General features: G+C 42.9%; 1 protein-coding gene across 1 annotated transcript in view; it reads left to right on the top strand.

Moving 5' to 3' along the window:
* The window catches only part of Dchs2 (dachsous cadherin-related 2), a gene marked incomplete at its 5' end in the record, with an annotated part of 231,612 nt that overhangs the window by 132,961 nt on the left and 84,797 nt on the right, over window positions 1-13,854 (top strand). The window contains 2 exons of the mRNA XM_010628006.3: window positions 12,581-12,817; window positions 13,755-13,849. Of these exons, the coding sequence (XP_010626308.1) occupies window positions 12,581-12,817; window positions 13,755-13,849 (332 nt within the window). The remainder of the gene's footprint in view (window positions 1-12,580; window positions 12,818-13,754; window positions 13,850-13,854) is intronic.

The following is a 13,854-nucleotide window of genomic DNA, read 5'->3' as shown; positions in this document are numbered from 1 at the left end:
TGTACAAGAATTTTCTGACATTTTCTACCTAAAATTAGCATTGGTAAATTTACTTTTCAGGATACAGGATATGTATCTTACAGTTTGGGATAATCCTGGGAGTTTTTAAAGTAAATAGTATTACCTGGAAATAAAAATTGTCAAATGTCATTTTTCTCTTTCTAATTGAAAAGTTAGAGATCCCAGAAGTGTTTCTAAGTGAAGCTCTAGAGTTTTGTGTACTTGTAGACATGGTATTGTCTGCTGTGCAGTTTTTAGTTTGGAGACTTGTAGAAATCTTAAAATGAAAGTCACTGTGACCTAGAAGAGATCAGTAGATATTGAGGATGCAAGATCGCTGTCAGTGAGTGCGGAGGTGTGAGTTCAGGGTGAGGTACGCATGTCACTCCAGTCAGCCTTAGAAGTAGACAGCTCAATGCTTGGTTTCATTCTCAAGTTGGTGGTGGGGAACCAACCAACCAACCAAACAAACAAAAACACAAAGCAAGAATTTTAACTAATTGTTTTTGGATTATGTGGTTCCTTTTTTTGGAGAAATATTTTCAGATGTTTCTGGTGCCAGATGTAAAGCATATAAAGTATATTATGCAGTGTGATGAAATCTTTTATGTTAAGAAAACTAAAACAACTCAATGCAAAATGTCAGAAAGTGATTGAATGCTTCCATATACTGACCACTGTCCTTCTTTCTGAGGTGTGGCATAGATCCAGGAGGGGACCCCATGAGTGTCCTTGTATTTTGATGAGGGTGCCCTGAGGTATGTAGTGTTTGGTGCCCGTAACAGTTAGAAGGGGCAGGTGGGGTGGAGGGGTGCTACATAACAAAGGAAAGCTTCAAACAAACCGGCAGGGTCCAGATCTGAGCCAGAACCACAACTGTTAAGAAATTAGAGGAAGTAGAAAATGATTTCTTTATTATCATCTCACATAGATTTTACCGAAAGTTGCTATGCATCTTCTTATTTCTAGTATTTTTCTATAAGTCTGAAATAAAATTAGGCTTTAGGTTTATTATTTAAATATCATCAAGGGCCGGGGATTTAGCTCAGTGGTTCTGCCGCCTGCCTTGCAAATACAAGGTCCTGAGTTCGATGCCCGGTACCAAATATATACAATAAATAAATAAATATCATCAATTATGTTCTTGTTTATTTCTGGAAAGTAATTATAGCAGCACACTGAAATATGTATCACGTGAATCAGCATTTGGTTGGCAGCTGCCACGAAAACCCCAAAGTACATGCGTTTGTATAAAGTCTGTAATTTCTCTTAGCTATCGAAACCTAAATACTCATAAAAGATAACGACAATAAGAACATGGGTTTATTTGGCATATTTAACCTTATTTTTTAAAAAATAGTTTAAATCGGTTGTCAGAAATCTTCTAAAATAAGGAGAAAGTGGGCCGGGGATTTAGCTCAATAGTTCCAACACCTGCCTTGCAAGTACTGGAGGGAGTTCGATCCCCGGTACCAAAAACAAAAACAAAAAACAGTGAATCGTGTAGAATAAGAACTATATTTCAATAAAGCTGTTATTTAAAAAATAAAAATAAAGTAATAAAATAAGGAGAAAGTGTGGATCATATCACAAGGTCATTAAAAATTCGGTGTACAAATGTTAAATGCAATTTACTGGAGACCATTGGTTTGGGCTGAGCTCCAGTAGGAGGCGTGACAGAGCCAACCAAACTGGAATCACTGGCCTGAAGTTCCGTGTGACCACACCAAAGCTCAGTGGTTTATCTGACCTTCCGGGAAGTTGGAGGAAGCGGGGATAATAGCCAGATCCCCAGATGGGCCAATTTTAGCTCCCATGGTGTGGAAGTCCTTTCTGCTTTAACCGTGGGAGGAAAAGAATTTTGAAATGAACTATCCATTTGTTCTTCTCAGTTGCTGCTTGCCTCAGCCCCTTCCTGCACATGAACATGTTACGGGTTCATTGGAGCACTCGCGTGTTTTTACGCATTGAGGTGAGCAGGCAGCCCTTGGCGTTCCGTGGCTGTGGTATGGCGTCAGACTCCCACCCTCTACCACTGTTTTCCTACGGCTGCTTCTTTGTGCTCAAGTCTCCTTGGGTCTTTTCTTATGAGGACACCCGTCATGTGACTTAGGGCCAGCCTACATCGAGGATGATTTCACGTTGGGATCTTTGACCAGTTATATCTGAAGGACACTGAGGTTCCAAGTGGATGTGCCTTTGAGAGGAGACTCTTCACCCTCTTGCTTCATCCCACTGTCACACTGTCTTACGTTAATATATGAAGGCTTTGGTGTTTAGCTCAGTATCAGAGCCTGTGCTTAGCATGACCAAGGATCTGGGTTCAATCTCCAGCACCAAACAAACAAATCAAGACATGCTTTATTTCTATATTGCTGCCAGGTTTATGATTTTTATAGGGAACTCCCTCAAGGGAAAGAACCCCTTGGGTCCAGGTTTTAGACAATTTTTGGGTTTGCTCTAAGAAAATGGTTTTCCTTTCAAGTGAATACTTAAATCAGTGGTGGAACTGTTGGTGGTGGTAGTTTGGTCAAAGCAGTGGTGGTTAGAGTTGATTTCTTTATGCTATCAGAGCATTTTGAATGACCAAGTCAGGAATAATAGCTAAAGCTTCTGGTCTTATACCTGTGTCTACTTGCCTTGTGAATACACTGTCCAGATGGACTTCCCAAAAGGAACATGAGCCTACACTCATTGCAAACTGTGCCAGCATCTAGGTTTATAAAACAAGGGAGAGCTATTCCAACAATTTTGAAATATTACAGGGACCCATTGTAAACTCTATAGAACAAAAAGATGTCAGGACTATCCGCAGTAATAGGACACATGAAAATCTTATATCCACAAAGAAAGGTTTAGATCAAACTATGAAGTGACGGTTTCACCATTCTTTTAGAAGGGGCTAGATATGTTGGAGTCTAGAATGTCAGCATGGACTTCTCTGAAATGCTTATCAGTACCTTGGTGGGCAGGCTGCTGCTGAAACAGATGGGTCACTAGGTCACTTTTCCAGGGAGTTCCTTAGGCACTTTATCACAGAATTTCACAGAATATTTTTTTCTTTTAAATTGAATTCATTGGTACACTCTAGGTAGACAGTACAGTTGCATTCATTACTGGGATCTTGTACCTTTACATGCCAGGTCTTGGTTCTCATTTTTTCCCCTTGTCCCCACCCTCCCTTCACCCCCTCCTCCCCTCCCCACCTTCAAACACTTTAAGTCCATTTTTACATTTTCTCATATTTTTTTCCTTTTCCCTTATTCCCCTTTCCCTATCCTTCTCACTGTCCCTACACCTTTGGTCCTTTTCTTCCTATTTCACATTGCTAATTGTCCCATTAGGATCTTCAGTACTATTTTAGTTTTTCACACCAGAGAAACTATTCAGTATTTGCATATGTGTGACTTATTTATTTCACTTAGGAGTATATTCTCAATATGTATCCATTTGCCTATGAATGAATCTACTTTCTCATTCTTTATGGCTGAGTAGTATTCCATTTTATAGAAAAAAACACATCTTCTTTATCCAGTTTCCAACTGATGGGTTCACAGAATATTGATGGTAAACTTTCCCAACTTTTCTTTTCCCCAGAAGACTTTTTACTTATTCATTATCAATTCTTCCTTGGTACACAGAAGTACTCACCTAATAAAACCCCATAGTCCTTAGGAGGAAGGGAAGAGAGCTAGAAAGAGTCCTAAGGAGTCAGCGTTTTTAAGAACTATGCAGAGTGATGTGTCTGTTGTACCACTCAATTCAGTCCTTACAACAATCACACTGTAAATGGTGTTGGTTTGACTCTCTCATCTGTTTGCAAGAAATAAAGAGCCTCCAATAGTTCATGAAATTGCCCAAGCTGAAAGTAGGAACTGACAGGACTAGGATTGTATCCCAGCTCTATCTGATGCTAGGGATCTATCTCCTTGATCTTTTATTACTCCATAAATTCTAAAGAATACATTTCTTGCCTTGCTCTTACGAATCAACTCCCCAAGTGGAGAATGTCTAAGATACCAGGTTTATGTAGGAAGTCTGGTTCTGCCAACATCTAATCAAAATCATTCACAAACCATCATTGAGATCATAAAATTACCGTATAGAATCAAAAGTCTAATATTTATGCTATTCGAGGTCAAGGATAAAAATCATCACAATCTTTACTCATTTGTGGAGTGCTGAGTGCAGGAGGGAGATTGATATTTTTAAAATGTGATAATGACGTTTTGTGCTAACTTTATGTATCACATTGATGAAGTTGTTACTTGTCACAGAAGTATCTTTCTTTTCCCGTCCTAAGCGAGTTTCACAAGAATTGGCTGCACACAAATCTCAAGGTAGATGTTTCTTTCAAAATCAGCATATTTTTAATGTCCAGTTTTGTGACACAAACCTTGCAGTTTCTTACGATAAATACTTGATATCGACCAGCATGAAAATGTTTAAAATGAGTATGATTAGGGTAAAACATAAAAATGAGTTTTTGATGGGTATCTCAGAGTTGTGAATGATTTTTCTATAGTTCTTTGGATATAACAAAGCTTCCTATCAGCCAGGGACAGGGCAAATGATTTCATTAGGGTCTCCTGGATTTTGATTTAAACATGAAAAGTTCTATAGGCAACTGCTGGGTGACTTTCCTTCTTAACCCGAAAATGAGCTAGAATTCAAATGTTGAAAACAACTGTCTGTGTCAGTTAAATCATCGCATGTTGCTAGCAACATCAAATTCATTTTGTATGCAGAATGAACCGTGGGGTGATTTCCCTCTATAGTTTAGTGATATTTAAGCATCGTAAATCAAAAGCTGGAAGATTTCCTTCACTGACATCAGAATCTGCAGGATTTCCACCTCATTAGACTAGCATTTTTAGGATGCTTTCTGTTTGATTCTATTATTTATTCTTGCATTGGTATCACACACTTGTAATTGAAACAAGTGTATTACAATGTTAATATTTGGCTTGCAGTTCCACCCCGTGTTACTCTTTCATTACAAGTTGCATGTTTGTGCCCTTCCAAATCCATATTTTGAAACCCCAACCCTGGATGAGATGCTACTAGGACATAAGAGCTTTAGGAATTAATTATGTTCAGATGAAGTCTTGAAGGTGGAGTCACGGGTTTACATTTTTCGTCAGAGAAAGAGACCAGGGCCCCCTTTCTCTGTCATGTGGAGATTAGGACACAGCTGTATGCAGCCCCGAAGGGAGTCCGCCCCGGACAGAAACCGTGAGCACCTTCCACTGGGCTTCTCAGGCTTCCATACTGAGAAGTCAATTTCTGTGCTCAAGTAACCCAGGCAGTGCTACATTTGTGATAGCGGCCTAAACCAAGACATCACCTTTCTTCTTTGGGCGGTTTGTCTGACTAATTTCAAACCATGGCTTTTCCATATTAGTTTGTTCATTCATTTGTTAAATCATTCAGATAGTTACTTATAGGCTACCTCCTCTGAGCATGGGACAGTTGCCTGGTCCTGTTTGGTTATTAGTGAATAATACAGAGACAGTTCTTTCCCTCCTGGACCCTAAGATGTAAAGAGGACGAAGGGAAAACATGGAGACAGGACAGCAGAAGATTGCCATCAGTCTTATGTGGAAAACAGCTGAGCATCTGGGGAGGGCCTTGTGCTGCCCCACAACATGGAGAAAGACATCATGTGGGGGGAGGAGAAAGAGAGAGAACAGGCTCTAGTTTCTATCTCTTCCTTATAAAACCACTAATGTTGTGACGGGCTGCACCCTCAACAGTCCACCTCCAAATCCCACTGAGGAATGAGCTTGTGAACTAGATTTCCAAGGGGCGAACTTTGGGGGCACACAGTGGTACCACAACAGGGGGCATAATCAGTAACCGCTCAGCACCCACTTGTGCTTTGTTCAGAGGACCAGGACAAGTGAGCAAGGCCATGTTAATCAAACGTTTTTCATTTTTTCATGTTGTAATGATTATTTCATCTAGCCAGTAACTCCAGGCCAGGTGAATCAGAATCAGGGAGATTCTGTACCACTCAAGATCCAGTCGGAAAAACAGAAACAGCAACGTTTACATTGACAGAAGTAACTCAGTATGCACAGTTGGTGAAGTGCATAAGAGAAGACCAAAAGGGCCAGAAGGGAATGTAGAGGTTCACCCTGAGGCAGGCAGTGCAGGGTGGAAGCTAGAATTTCTCCTGGGCAGGGCGAGCCCAGCCACAGTTCTGACCACTGAAGCCTCGCGTAGGCAGTGGGCCCTGTGGAGCTGGAATCTAGACGTCTTCAGAGAGGGCCCCACAGATTGTGCTGGGCCCAGGACGCACAGCACTTGCTTCCGCTGAGATTCTGACAGCCGGTGGGACGCCAGTGCAGGAAACTGGGAGAAGAAAGTCAGCACTGATCCCGAGGCTTCTGACTCAAGCTGAACCTTTGCCCTCAGAAAGCCCCCCAGCCGCTGTGCAGTGCCCCCACAGTCAGAGTCGCTGCCCTCGTGGTGCCTTCTCTGGCTGCAGCAGCCACACCGAGCTACTGGTACCGGAGCACGTCCAGGGCCTGCCCTTCGTAGGTGTGACCACAGTTGCGGGTCCCCTCAGACCCTTCAGGATCAGCTAGAAGGAGGTGCGGCTGAGCTCCCGGCCCCGCCTCAGCTCCTCCTCCTCCTCCTCCTCTTTCTCCTTCCTCCCTCAAACCTAGAAACAGCCTTCTGCAGCTAGCCTGCATCGTCACTTTCTGTCTTTTAGCTTTCCTGTACCCATCAAATAATTTCCTTTAATAAAATAGTCTCTCAAATGTCTAGTAAGGTTTGCTTTCCTGAGAGACCAAGATCCCCCAACTACATTTAAAGAAATGAAAGAGGAGATTGAATGCGTAAATCACACGTTGTGAAGCCATGGCTTATTTTATACCAGTGACATATGGCTCCGCACATTCAAAGACAAGCACATTAACCAGTTTTTTCAGTTTTTTCTGGGTGATTAATCTCAGCTGGCTATAATGCTTTCATGTAATAAAACAATGAAAATAAGGAACTAAAATTCTGGAAATAGTTAACATAAAAATTGAGCACTGTCAGCTGGAAATTACATATGTCTGATAGTACTAGAATGGTAATTATTCTCCTCAGTTATAGACAAGGAAAGCAAATCATAGGCTTAAGAGACTGGCCTGTGAACATAGACAGGAGTCGGTGGTGTTCCTGAAGTTTGGTAAAAATAGCTTAGAACTTGGTAATTAATGAGCAATACTTGCACAGCAAATATTTGCTATTCCCTCATTACACAGGAATTTTGGTAGATCAGCATAATACATACTTACATTAACATGCTATTGTATATGTACTATGTATACATAAGATATAAATGTATGTGTACATATATGTGCACACATATATATATTTGTGTACATAAGTGTGTGTGTGTATATATTTTTTATTATTATTATTTTGTACTGGGGATCAAACTCGGGTCCCTGCACTTCTAAGGCAGGCAGTGGAACCACTGAGCTAAATCCCCAGCAGTGTACAGAAGTATCTTAATGTGTACACGCCTAGAGTGGTCTCTGTTTCTGAGGCTTCTATGGAATGAAAAATTGAGGAAAATGATGATGGAAACTTTCTTGAAAAACAATGAAAAATTGAGCTTGAAGGAATTTACCTTGTATGACAGGCACTTATATGGTGCTGTTTTAAAAGGCTTGAAATGTATTGTTCCTTTAAGGTACTTCTTTGGAAGTAGATTTCCGATTCTCTTACATAAACTTATTTTCTTGAATGGCCACCGTTTGCAAAGTTCTGCATCTGCATGGTGTTTAACTGTTTACGTGTAACTTTAACCCATTTGAATGGTATCTCTTTTCCACTAATGATAGTTTTTACTTATAACCTATTATATTTCAGAGTTTGCCGTGTGTTACAGTAGCACGTTTTGCTAGTGATCTGAATTTCTGAAACATTACTTTTCATGTTCACTTTCATATAGACAATTTCTGCCCAGCATGTTTAGTTGAACCTCAGGGAATCATTTAATGGGATGCAGTTTTCCTAAAAATCTTCACTGACTCTGAAGTTTCCTGTGGTAGTCATCCTTGAAGAGATTTACATACTGAAAATCCTATTTTTAAGTGAGTGTCTTGTGGGATTATTTTAAAAGCATATATTTTAATGTCCAGTCTAAACCTTTACTGTAGCATCTAAGTTTCCTTCATAGCACTAAAGAAAGGTGGTGGTTACGTGTTTGTGCTGCTTCATGACAAGGCCGTGTTCTGGAAACTGCAGACGTCACACGGTGCATTTGTGCAGACTGAGTACGGCAGCTTGAGCAGGCAGCAGAGTCTGAGGGCTCACTTGTACGTGTGCTGCACCCTTGACTGAACCGACTTTGATGCCAAATCCGTGTATGCTCTTTGGGTAACAAACATTTTCTTTTTCTAAATACCTTCAATATTTTAATGTATGTATTTTTCATTACCAAGTTAAGTCCCCTCATCTCATCAGTCTGCGTTTGTTTCACCCCTGTGACCAAATACCTGACGCACAAATTAAAGGAGGAAGGGTTGTCACTTCCAGTGCCTGGCTGGCTCCAAGGCAGGGACCCATGGCTGAGGGTGGCAGTGGATGGAGCTCCTCACCCCATGGAACCAACAAGCAGAGACGACTGGAAAGTCAGAGAGGAGGCAGCCAAGGACCGTAGTCCCCAGGATCTGCCCCAGTGACCCACCAGACACACCCTGAAGTGTGCTCTTCGCATTCCCCAAGCATCTCGCAATCCAAGATGGACACACCCCTTGCTAAATCTTTCTAAACTGTGGGCACATAAGAAGTAGAGTGTGAGCTGTCACATAACCTCAGCCGACAGGGATGACCTGATGTGACGATTGTTCGCGTCTTTCCCTGTTCTCCAGTGTGCATGCATCTGTGTGTGCTCACACACAGCATCGGCGTCTTTATCGTTCTGAACTCTTAACACTGTTACCCTGCAGGGTTTCACACTGCATGCATTGGCACAAAGAATGCAGGAAACACTGAGGTAAAAAGAAGGCTTCTGTTTTTCCCTTTTCATCTATTAACATTTTTTAATCTAAACTGTTTGAGGTTATGACTTTTGTTTATTAGTATTTTCATCTTTATTATAGAACCCTGCATTTACTATGGATACCACACTGTTGCTTGCTTACTTTGCCCATGTGTTTAGGTTTCATATCAATGTTTGACTAGCTGCATGAATGCACGCAGGATTGATAAGAAATCTAAAAGCTGTTGAAGTGTGACATCCGCAGTGGGTAGTAGGCATGTGGACCCGGGCCAGGGTGGGGCTGAAGGAGGGCGGTATCTAGCATAGGCCACCTGCACCAGGCAAGACTTGAGCTGCACTTGAAAATGGGCCAAGGGATCATTACTCACAGGAGATGAAGAAGTTATTCCCGGACAGTATGCAGCAGCCTGGAGAGAAAAGAGCAAGTTCTGTTCTGGAAATCAAGAATAGTTCCCTTTGCCTAGAGCAAAGGGTCCGATATAGAAAGTCGGACACGTGTCTGCAGAGATGGACAAGAGCTAATTTATGAATTTAGGTTTGCTATTTTACTTTAAGGCATTTAAACTTTTAAATTTTGGGAAGGTGTTGCTGTGCTCAGATTTGAAATTCAGGAAGCCTCTCCTGACACAGGAAGATGGTCTGAGGGGTGTCAGTGTGGAGCAGGACCAGGTTGTGTCTAGTGCAGACAGACATTCATGTTTTTTCAGTGCCATAGCTGTCAAAAGGAGAAAAGGAAATCTTTTTTAAATTACTCTATAGTCGGAGTTAAGCTAACTCTGGAACAATATACACCCAGGGAGTGGTTGGGATTAAGCATAGGGGAGCGTTTTATTTTTTTCTAGAGATACTTTTGTTTTATTGGCATTTTAATCTTTTTATTTTTTATCTTTCCAGTACTGGGAATTGAACTCAGGACCTTGCACTTGCCAGGCAGGTGTGGCGCCACTAAGCTACATCCCCGGCCCTTGGAGTTCTAGTTTGTTTGTTTTTCTTCAGCTTTGAGTTTATTGGTACATTTTAGGGATACGGTACAGTTACATTCATTGTTGGGATCTTGTACCTTTACATGACAGGTCTTGGTTCTCATTTTTTCCCCTTACCTCTGCCCTCCCTTCACCCCCTCCTCCCCTCCCCATCTACAATCACTTTATTTCCATCTTTTCATTTTCTCACATTTTTTTCTTTTCCCTCATTACCTTTCCTCTACCTATCCCACCTTCCCTACACCTTTAGCCCCTTTCTTCCCATTTCACAATGTCAGTAATCTCATTAGGATCTTATGTACTATTACAGTTTATTCACACCAGAGAAACTATTCAGTATTTACACATGTGTGCCTTATTTATTTCACTTAGGAGTATATCTTCAATATGTATCCATTTTCCTATGAATACATCTAATTTCTCATTCTATATGGCTGAGTAATATTCCATTTCTAGTTTTTAATCTAACACAGACTTTAATAATTAAACAATTTACTTTTTAATTATTTTTCTCAATAACTGCACCAAAACCATATAAGAAATATCTGACTCTAGCTGTGTGATGATTGATTTGGTGGACCCCAGCTGTATTAACCCAAATTCTAACATGGCCACTAAAAGTTGGTGCAGTATTAGTGGGCATTCTTATTAATATTTTACAGTAGCCGAATAAAGAGTGTTTCCAACCTGCTTTGCAGTGATCAGGTTGATGTGGGATTGTGTGTTCGATTTGGTGTCAAAGTTAGGATGGTCACCTTGGAGCATGAGCAGGAAGAATGAACCAAAGGGTAAATGACCTAAAATTGCACTAGACAAGGACCTCTTAAAGACAATAACTCGCCCATATCTCCAGCTGTCACCTTGTACACTTTGAACTGTTTTTTTTTTTTTGTTTGTTTGTTTTTTCGTGGTACCGGGGATCAAACTTGGGTCCCTGTGCTTGTGAGGTAGGCCACCGAACCGCTGAGCTAAATCCCCGGCCCTGAACTGATACAGTTTTATGGAGTAGTTATATCTGAATAAGTTGGGGGCAAAAGAAAATGGGGCATGGAGTTTAGAGAAGATCAGGCAAAAGATTTGACTTTTGGGTAATGATAATATATGAAAGAGAAGACACATCTCATTACATTTCTGAGCAACTGGAATAAGGAATTGAAGTTACTAACAGGGAAAATTTTGAATTAAGAAATTGAATGGGTGTCATATTTTCCTGCTTAAAATGGATATTTTTGATGTTTTTGTCAGCTTTTCATACACAGGCAAAAACTGCAAAATTCCTTCACTGAGCTAGTATTTGGCCAGTTGTACCATGAAAGATTTCATAAAGTGTAACCATATTTACTTGTATTTAAATCCATTTGATACATTTGCATATTTTTCTCATTAAATAAAATCAACAGATTGATTTAGTGGGTTAGTTGCATCATATTTATTTTCATGTTTCCAAGTAGTGCACTAAAGGGGAATACTGACATACTGACAATATTAAATAGTTTGCTCAGTCGGAATGAATCTCGCCTGCATTGAACCCTGGATGCCACCTTCTCACATGGGCCACACTCCTGAGTCTAACCTTCTTTATGCACAGCTGGTGCATTGTGCCTTCTCACCAACAAAGACAGAACCTGCTGGACAGGAGAGCGGCCCCACATAGAGGCAGGTGGCCAATACCAGGAAGATACCATGGCTGGATTCGGGCACCTGGGCAGCTGTGACCACCCCGCACAGCACCCGTACTAACCCACACAGGGGCTCGGGGCCATGTCACCACACCATTTCTTCATCCCAATTCACACACAGTTCGCATGCTTCGGGCAAATCAACATACTTGCAAAATGTGTCACGTGTGAGCTCCAGGAAATACTGCAGATGTGACAGGATCAGGGCCAATGTTCTGCAAGTGTGCGACAAGTTCCTTGGTTGCAAAATTGGTGTGTCAGTTGTTGGAGCTTTCCAGAGAACCAGAAACACTAGGCTGAGTGTGTGTATATACAAACACACATATATTTACATATTGTAAATGGGGGGGAGGGAGAGGGACAGAAAGAGAAAGAGAAGAAAGAAAGAAAGAAAGAAAGAAAGGAAGGAAGGAAGGAAGGGAGGAAGGGAGGGAGGGAGGGAGGGAGGGAAGGGGAGAAAAGAGAATATGAATAACGCGTCAGCTGCTACCATTCCAGAGCCTGCCAGGTCCCACGCTCTGAAACTGCGCCCAGTCTGGTTCCTTCCCAACTGAAGATAAACGGCCTGACATGCAGGAAGAGCTTAGGTTTCATTTAGTCTGAAGGCGGAAAAAAGAACCCAGGCCCAGTTTGAGGACAGGCAGATGGGAGGAATTCTGTGCACTCACGGAGGGTCCCTTCTCATGTCCTGTGCAGGCCCTCAGCACCCCCGGTAGGGGGAGCCATTGATCTGCTCGATGCAGGCTGCAGACTTTAGTGCAAATCTAGCCAGAACCACCACCAGAGCGTTTGGAGTGATGTTTGGACGTGGCGCTCACGGCCCAGTCAAACTGACAGCAAACTACGCGTCTCGGATTCATGCAAGTGTTTCTGGCACGTGATGTATTAATTAAGTCTTCCTCCTCCAGGAATCATTTACTTGACATCAACTCTCGCTCACTTGGAGCCCACTACGCTGTTTCTGACGGTGTGCGCTCGTGACGGCGGCGGACTCGCGGCTGTCACGAATGCCGAGGTCACTGTCCACGTCCTGCGCACCGCGCTGGCGCCTGCTGAATTTGAGAGGCCCACGTATTCCTTCTCCGTAAGTGAAGATGCGCCCGAAGACACGCCTGTGGGAGCAGTGAAAGCGAGAGCGTCCTCGAGTGAGTACCTGCCTCCTCCGGGCATCTTCCTGGGCCCTGCGCTCGCGTAGTTCTTTCCTTCTCGACGACAGCACAAGCCGGGCTGGCTCCTCGTCCTGTCAGCCTTGTTCCTGTCCATTTTATTCTTTTTTCTGATGCTGAAAGCAATGCGCATTTTAAAAAGAAGAAAGCTTAAAACAATACAGAATTACAATGTTGAAAATATCTTTTATAATCTACCCCCCAAAACACCGGGCTTTAAGAAAGTTTTTTTCCAAAACTGCATCCTGATATACTTGTCATATGACCTTTATCACTCTGTGCATGCGTTTGTGTGCGTGTGTGCACTTCCCAGATAACCCGCACATCCTTCTGTCTGCTTTTATAAGATGGTGTTTTATTTAAACACTTTTTTTGCTGTTACCGGGGATTGAACTTGGGTCCTTGTGCTTACGAGGCAGGCGGCAGAACCACTCAGCTAAGTCCCCGGCCCAACACTTTCTTTTGGCTACCAATATGAATGACTCGAACCTTTTGCTAGTGCAAATAATACTTGAGCAAAACTCCTTGCGCGGCCCCCTTTCACACGTGCACAGGCGCTTCTGCGGGACAGATTCCTCGAAGGAATTTCCTGTCCACAGAGCTTCACCTCCGTCCCTCTCCTCTGCCATTCGTGGGGAGAGGTGGCAGTGCCTTCCCCAAACACACGAGAAAGATGCCCGGTCGTCCTGGGCTCCCTTCCCTTTCACCCACAGGACAAAGCCAGGAAGCCCGCGCTTGCCCTTTGTCCCCTGCGCGTTTCCTTTGGGCCTCACGAAGTCTTCAGCCGCGTCGCCCTGCGGCAGGGTTTGGAGAGCAGAGGAGGAAGGGACGGAGCAGCTGCGCTCCCCGCGGTGGCCTCCTCGCGGGTTCTCAGCAGGTTCAGCCTCCAGCTCACCCGACTGCCCTGTCTTTGCAGACTCCTCCCAACCCGTCTTGTACACCATCTCCTCGGGCGACCCGGACGGGAGGTTCGCCGTCCACCCGCGGCTGGGCACCATTCGCACCCGGAAGGCCCT

The sequence above is a fragment of the Fukomys damarensis genome, unplaced genomic scaffold (genome assembly GCF_012274545.1).
Source record: "Fukomys damarensis isolate Sample0158 unplaced genomic scaffold, DMR_v1.0_HiC HiC_scaffold_38, whole genome shotgun sequence".
NCBI classification, from domain to species: domain Eukaryota; kingdom Metazoa; phylum Chordata; class Mammalia; order Rodentia; family Bathyergidae; genus Fukomys; species Fukomys damarensis.
Note: the sequence above shows the minus strand (reverse complement) of the source record. Positions and strands in the feature narration are given on the sequence as shown.